Source organism: Notechis scutatus, chromosome 2 (genome assembly GCF_049901735.1).
Source record: "Notechis scutatus isolate UNSWTSFEM ecotype Mainland chromosome 2, rNotScu1.2, whole genome shotgun sequence".
In the NCBI taxonomy this organism is placed as follows: domain Eukaryota; kingdom Metazoa; phylum Chordata; class Lepidosauria; order Squamata; family Elapidae; genus Notechis; species Notechis scutatus.
The window spans coordinates 223,042,979-223,050,431 of NC_142010.1; the positions used below are offsets into that span (position 1 = coordinate 223,042,979).

Consider the following 7,453-nt stretch of genomic DNA (forward strand, 5'->3'; position numbering starts at 1 on the left):
TTTTTCTACATATCACCAAATTTTCTTGTGGACCACCAGTTGGTGACCGCTGCTCCTAGGGAATTCCTGTATAAATTCCTATATTATCTAATTCCTATATTGCATGGCATTTCATTGGTTATCGGAGACCAGAATGCACAGAATGATGAACACAGATATAGCATAGAACATGTCAATGGGAAACACAGTTTGGCTCTCTAAATAAATGATAATGGTGAATGCCTCACCTAATCCTGTAGTATGAACAGTCAATGTATTGAGAACATCTGTCTTGCCTGTAAGAGCATTCACAAGGCAACATGGCACTGTCCTGATTGTTCCATAAGCAGCAAAATTGACTATATATGTATTTGTAGGCAGTAGAGCTCAAGTTGCTTGATGTAGGCACCTACTGAGGTGCAGATGTGAAATCAGACCATTGCCTGATCATGAGGTCACTCCAACTCAGGTTAAAGTACAACAATGCCAAACAGTATGCCATTTTGCAGTTGAGAAGTTGAAGGATGCTGCAGTTGTTGCACAATTCCAACTTAAATTGACCAGCAGACTTCAACAGCTATTGCAAATCATGGTAGACATTGAAAACCAGTGGACACATTTTAAACAAGCCATTGTCAACAATGCCAACATGACAGTAGGGACACATCGAGATTTATGGAGAGAATGATGGATTCAAGATGGCATCTGGAAACTCATTGACAATGCCGGATTGTGCAACATGAAAGCTATCAGGCAAAGACATTGACTGAAAGAATAGCAACAAAAATAGATCTGGATTTCAGGTTAAGCAGAGTAGCTGGGCCAACAAGCACATGTGAATGGAACACAAAGGCAAAAGCAGCAGCAGATCAGAGTGATATGAAGGTATTATACTTTATTGTTTGCAATCTACCAAACACAAGTGGCAGTCTTGATGTTCCTATTAAAAATAAGAATGGGAAGCTTTTGCTCACAAAGGAAGATCAAGAGGTGAGATGACTAGAACACTTCAAAGAAATTAAAAGTCAGATGTCAGATGAAACACGATCTAATTCAGAATAAAGTAGCTGTCTATATATCATTTCATCATATATAAAAATCATATATTACTTCTTACCATTTGAATGGCACTTCAAACAATCCTCATATGCTTCTCTAAAACCATTAAGCATATTTCATTATATGGAACAATTATGGTAACAGTTAATAATAACTTTGATGTTTGTTGATGAGGATGAAGCATTCACTAAATTGCCAGGTTCATGAAAATATCATGTGGAAGCAGTTTTAAGAGACACCCTTATAATAGGCATTAGGTTAGCTTTTATTTTGTTGAAAGTAAATTGTTCTAATTTGATTAATAATTTAATGACTTGCTGAATGGAATCTGACCAAAACTGGGAATTTTCTTTTCTACAGCTTGTGGAAGGACACCAACTGCAGCAGAGTATTGTGGCTAGAGCATGTGAGACAGAATGAGTTAGCCAAACAATACAAAAGCACTTAAAAGAAAATATAAAATGATGATGATGATGATGATGATGATGATGATGATAATGATGATGATGATGATGATGATGATGATGATTTACTTTACTCATTAAACATGAAAGTCAGTCAACTGAACATTCAAAAATATATCACAAATAGCTGTGATTGGTGCTAATGGTTGCTACTGGTTGCTACCAGTGTCCTAGGTATCAACCAAGTATCTTCTTAAAATATACAATGTTCCAAGTAGTGCAGTTTTTTGCTATTATTATTATTGCTGCTGCTGTTGTTGTTCCTGTGATTCAAATCTGGAACTTAAACATTGCGGGCATCTTTTCACGAAATGTATCTCTCTACAGGGAAGCCATAGGAGGAGGATTAGTGACTAAAGATAGGTTTTCTCCCTTTCCCCTTCTCCATTCTAACATGTCCTTAATCATTGAAAATATCTGAGTAGAAGGGACATCAGATATGTTGCAGTGTATCTCTTATTTCTGTCTTGATGAACTTTTCCTGTTCAGGTGATCATGGGTTATTAACTTTTCTCTCCTTCAAGTTTAAAATCAGAAAGGGCAATTCACATATTCTTTTTCTCAGGACTAACTTTGCATATGTCACACAAAATGCTATCTTCTCTGGAGGCTACTGGACCTATTCCAAATTCAATGGGGGTATTCATTGATGTGAAACAGTTTTGGGGGGGCAGCTTGTTTGCTTATCTCTCATCTATCTATCTATCTATCTATCTATCTATCTATCTATCTATCTATCTATCTATCTATCTATCTATCTATCTATAATCTATCTATCATCAATTTAAGTTTGGTGGTTTTGCAGAACCTAGAATTCATGACTTTATAATATAGAGTTACCTTGTGGTAAGATGGACACTCAATAAATTTATTAAAATAAAAATAGATTTATTTTGTTTCTTTATTATCTTACTTAGCAACCAATCCTTTTAGAATTCAATCATCTGTACTCACTGCTCTAAGCAATGAAGCAGTAGGCATGATGTTTATTGATGGCCTTTTGCCATATGCCCACAAGTGTTGCTGATTATCCCAGATAAAAATGAAAGCAAATGAAATGACCCCATGGGTGTCCAACCTTTTGTCTTGCCTGGGCCACACTGAGTGGAGAGGAATTGTCTTGGGCCCCGTATGAAACATATAATATAGTTAATGTATATAAATCACATAATAATGTTCAATGTTTATGATCTTATGGAGGCTATGTGTAGATCATTGGCCATGGGTTGGACATGCCTGGATTATTAATTATGAATAATGAATTATTTTAGTATTGTTAAAGGTAAAATGAAATTGCAGTGAGAATGAGAATGTTATCAGTCTAAACACTTTGAAATGAGATATTCAGATTGTTTAAGTGGTCTAGTGAGTTAGATAGTTAATTAATTAATTAATTAGTAATAAAAATATTTTTATCTTTTTTTTTTTTTAGAGAGTAGAGCTTTTATTGATCATTATTTAGAGAGTAGAATAAAAATAATTAAAAGAGAGAGAGAGAGAATCCCACTTCCTAATATCCCAAGTCCTTCCTGAGATGACCTCCATTCCACATCCTAGTATTAGCATCAAAATGGTTTTGTCTTCCAATATTTTTTCGCTAACTTTGTATTCTCTTTCCGGAGCAGACGCCAGTACTTCATAGTGTCCGGGTCCAGTTCTTCTAACTTCTTAGGGGGGCCCAAGTCCATATTGAAAAGCCATTCAGGATACTCAGAATCCGGCTTCAGCTCTACGTCCATCCCTTCCTTGTAGATGTTCACCCCCATAGCATGAGTGGTGAGCTTAACTGGGTCCTTGCATATTTCAGGGCCTTTCAGTTCTTCTTTGGAAAGACCTTTCATTCTGCCTTTTGCTACCGTTTTTTTGGCAGCATAGTTTCTGACCGTCAGCCGTGACCATGAAAGGCTGCAGACCGAGGAGCGGACAGCAGCCCGCAGCTGCAGCCCAACCAAAGCCATGCGACCTCGAAACCTCAAGAAAAGAAAAAAATATTTTTATCTTAAACCTGTGGAACCATACAGGATGGAAATTTGGGGAATGATAATCCAACACATTTAAAAACTAAGACTAAGTCTCAGGAGTAGCAGGTAACAATGAGCCTTTTTTCAGAATTCAGGAAGTACAACTTTTCCATAGAGAAAGCAAAGATTTTTGCAAAGTGGAAGGCATAGGTGCTTGAAAATAATGATAGCTTAGGTCTGGAGGGAGCCAGATTTAAATTAACTGAGAATGAAATAGGATTACAAAGTGGAATTTACAGTTGAAAGTAAAAGGTTGTGGGGAAAATAATCTATATAAGTTTAAGCAAGTCTCAAATGTATATAAGGAAGTAAAAAAACAACAACACCAAAGGTAAATTCTAGAGTAAAAAAAACCACAGGGCAAATATATTTGAGTTTAAACAAATATAAACTTTATTAGTACATATATGGAAAAATGAGTAGACATCAAGGAGGTGCAATTTACTCTGTTAGGTCAATCTTTTCCAGCCCAGTTTTCTTTGAGAAACAGTTCCCAAGAACTGTTGGGTCATCAGCTTGTGAAAGATTGTCCAAGTTCCACCAAGGAGAACCAGCTACAAACCAGTAAAATATGGAAGTTGGAGAATCTTGATGGAAACCAGGCAAATACTGCAATATGAAGTATTGCATGATCAAATCTAGATTCTATTCATATAGTTGAGGCAATCTAACCCAACTGTAGCATTGGACATCATTTAGTAGTTGTTCAGCAATTGGAAGAAACTGCTTCCTTTAGCACTTACAAACAGGTGTCAAGGCAGGGTTGGTAATGATTAACAAGTTATTAACAAATTATTTTTGTGTAGATTTTTTTAATTGGGTTTCATTATTAAATTTTAGAAATCCTTATGGATTTACTACAAAATAGTTAGCACTTTACCACTGATCACAATCTGCCTTCTCGAAGATCATTCCAAACTGATGAAGAGAGAGTAGCAAGAATGAAAGGGATTAAATGTAATATTGGTTATTGGTTATCCATATTTAGCCTTATTGAATGATTATTTAATTATTTATCAACTTGCCACTCTCTTTTTCTGTATCTCCACACAGTCTTCTTAAAGCTTGGCATATGCAAAGTTTATACACATGTGGAATAGATCTAATTTCTTGGCTACACTAAGGGCTTTTTTGTCCCTCTGATATATGTGTGTGTGTGTGTGCGTGTGTGTGTGTGTGTGTGTGTGTGTATAAATATATGTATGTGTACGTGTACGTGTACGTGTATGTGTATGTGTGTGTTGTGCAGAGTAGCACCACAGCAAGTTCCAGCATATTTCAATACTGAATAAGATATATACTTTATTGCTTAATTTGAACAACACAGTCATGCACTCAGTAACTTCCAATGTTTAGAATTATGGCATACCTGATATGAACTGGAATATGTTTAGTAAAATTGTGTTTCTCATTTCTTGGTAATTTTTCAAAACTACTAAATTAGTTACATACTTGGAACTTATCACAATGGCAAAAATATAATAGGTTTACACTACTTTCTATGATCCACATGTACTGGGGTTTCTAGTCCATTCAGACATGGAAAGCTCAACATGTAAGCACTGAAGACAACTCCCTGTCCCTCAATAACTTTACAATGGCATTGGCTTCTTGCAGTCACGCCACATTCTTCACATTAATTCACAAACATTCAGGTTGGTACCAACCCACTGCTGCATCCATTTAGAAGTCACCCTTTTACAGATACATATGCATCTGCAGTAATAAAGCCTCTCTGGATATAGCTGTATGTATACATGTTTTCTCACTACAGACATATGCACTGAAAATGTCTTTGTTTACAGGATGCTGATGTCAAACTCAAGACCTGGGGGGCCTGATTCAGCCCACAGGTTGCTTCAATCTGGCCCGCGGTGCCATCCTGGAAATAGGGCCCATGGTGCCTCTGCCAGTGAAAATGAAGCTCAGGAGAACCGTGGGCGGTCCTCCCAATCTCTGTTCTCGTTGGCAGAAGGTTGCAGGAAGCCGTCACAGCTGAAAATGGAGCTCGGGAGCCCGTTTTCGCTAGCAGGGTGCTCGGGCCACAAGAGAGGCCCCCGACACGAGTGATGTTGAGCTGGCCATGCCCATCCTGGCCACACTCACCTGGTTCCCCAAGATTGAAATACAACCCTGATGCAGCCCTCAATGAAATTGAGTTTGACACCCCTGCATTAGAGTAATAAGCCAGAGGCTAGGACCAAAATGTTCAATTGTTGATCAGAAAGATAGAAAGGCTGAATGAAATTACCTTCTTATATTTTTTCCTAATCCACTTATTTTCCAAGAGAGGGTATACATTTTCAAATACTGTATAATGAAACAAGTAAAAGAACCAGTAGAATGTTATAGTTGAAGAATTAACATTAAAATTCAGATCATATCGCTATTCAAACATAAAACACTGAGGACGACTTTGGTGTCTGGACAAAATCTATCTCACAAAAGTTATGAAGAAAAAGGCAGTGATGGAGTGAAGAAGTTTATACGCTGCACTAAGGAAAGGTGTGATAAAAGAAAACATAAATGGTATATGGTATCTCATGGTATAGCACAAGAAAATTCTGATATACTGTATTTCAGCTTATTATGTTTTAAAAGTAGCACAGTATCTGCATGGAAACATCTGCAGCAGCTCTTTTGTCCTGTCCTTTTATACCAAAGTTCAAATTGAATACACTATCACACCAGTGGTGGGATTCAATTTTTTTTTACTGTGAGCGTGGCTTGGTGGGTGTGGCAGGGAAAAGATACTGTAAATACTCCAGTCAGAGGTGGTATTTGCCGGTTCTCCAAACTACTCAAAATTTCCGCTACCGGTTCTCCAGAACTGGTCAGAACCTGCTGAATACCACCTCTGAATCACACAGAAAGAGAGAATGTGCAAGCATTTTATAGATAACTGGGTAATATCTGAAGAAAGAGGAGACTAAGACTCTTAGTGTTTTCTTGAGAAAATACACAGAGAATCTTGTAGCTTGAATGGAATCAGGTCCAGAATTGCACTGCCATTCTGTATAACTCCCATTTTCCAGAACAGATAACAACAAAATGTTAATATGCAATAATTTATAATTAAGTACATGGACACTATTTGCTTTGTTGGCAAAATGTTGCTTTTAGATGTAAGAACTCTTTTAAGCATTTACAAATATGTTCCCATACAATGCTAGGAAACCTGTGAGCCTGCAGATGTTTGAAATTGGGATTTTAGCAGCCCCAGTCAGTACAGTCTATGATGAGGGTTGCTGGGAACTGTAATTTAGCAATAGCTGAACAACCACAGGCTTCCCATCATGGTCTAGTGCCTAGAATGTCAGACTAAGAGTAGGAGAAAACAATTCAATTATCTGCTCAGGTATGAAGCTCACCAGGTGACCGTAAGACAATCATAATCTCTTAGCCTAACATCTCCACAGGGATTTTGTCAAGATAACAGGAAGAAGGAATATGTTCTTCATTTCAGAGAAAGGAAAGAGAAAAATGAAATATACATTTATTTAATAACTACCATTAGAAACAGTGTGCAAACAACTGCTTACATACTTGCTTATAAGAATATATTTAGACATGAGTTTGTTATTCAGATGGTGACATTATTTTGGCACTTGCATAAATCATATAACATTATTGAGATGTAATCACTTGTTATTTGTGTCCATGCTTAGTCTTCAGTTCTTTTTATCAGGGCATTAGACGCTTAAATGGATGCAAAATATATCTGCTTTCTTGAAGCTCTGATCCAGTGAATTGAGCTTAGTATAATGATAAGTGATTTTCTGATACAAATAGGAAGAACACTCGTGTCTGCTCTATAATAGTTGGTGGCAAATAGATAAGAGGCTCGTTTAATTGGGCTATACAAAGGAGTCAAGTTCTGATTTGAATTCAAAATTCTGAGATACAAAGATATCATGGTTCTTTTGAGTT

General features: G+C 36.9%; 1 protein-coding gene across 1 annotated transcript; it reads right to left on the bottom strand.

Annotated features, from left to right (window-relative positions):
• Positions 1 to 2,911: 2,911 nt before the first annotated feature.
• On the bottom strand, positions 2,912 to 3,470 carry LOC113414205 (large ribosomal subunit protein mL54-like). Its single transcript, XM_026670971.2, has one exon. It carries the CDS (start codon positions 3,458 to 3,460, stop codon positions 3,068 to 3,070), a length of 393 nt encoding a protein of 130 aa, XP_026526756.1. The 5' UTR covers positions 3,461 to 3,470; the 3' UTR covers positions 2,912 to 3,067.
• Between the last annotated feature and the right edge of the window lie 3,983 nt (positions 3,471 to 7,453).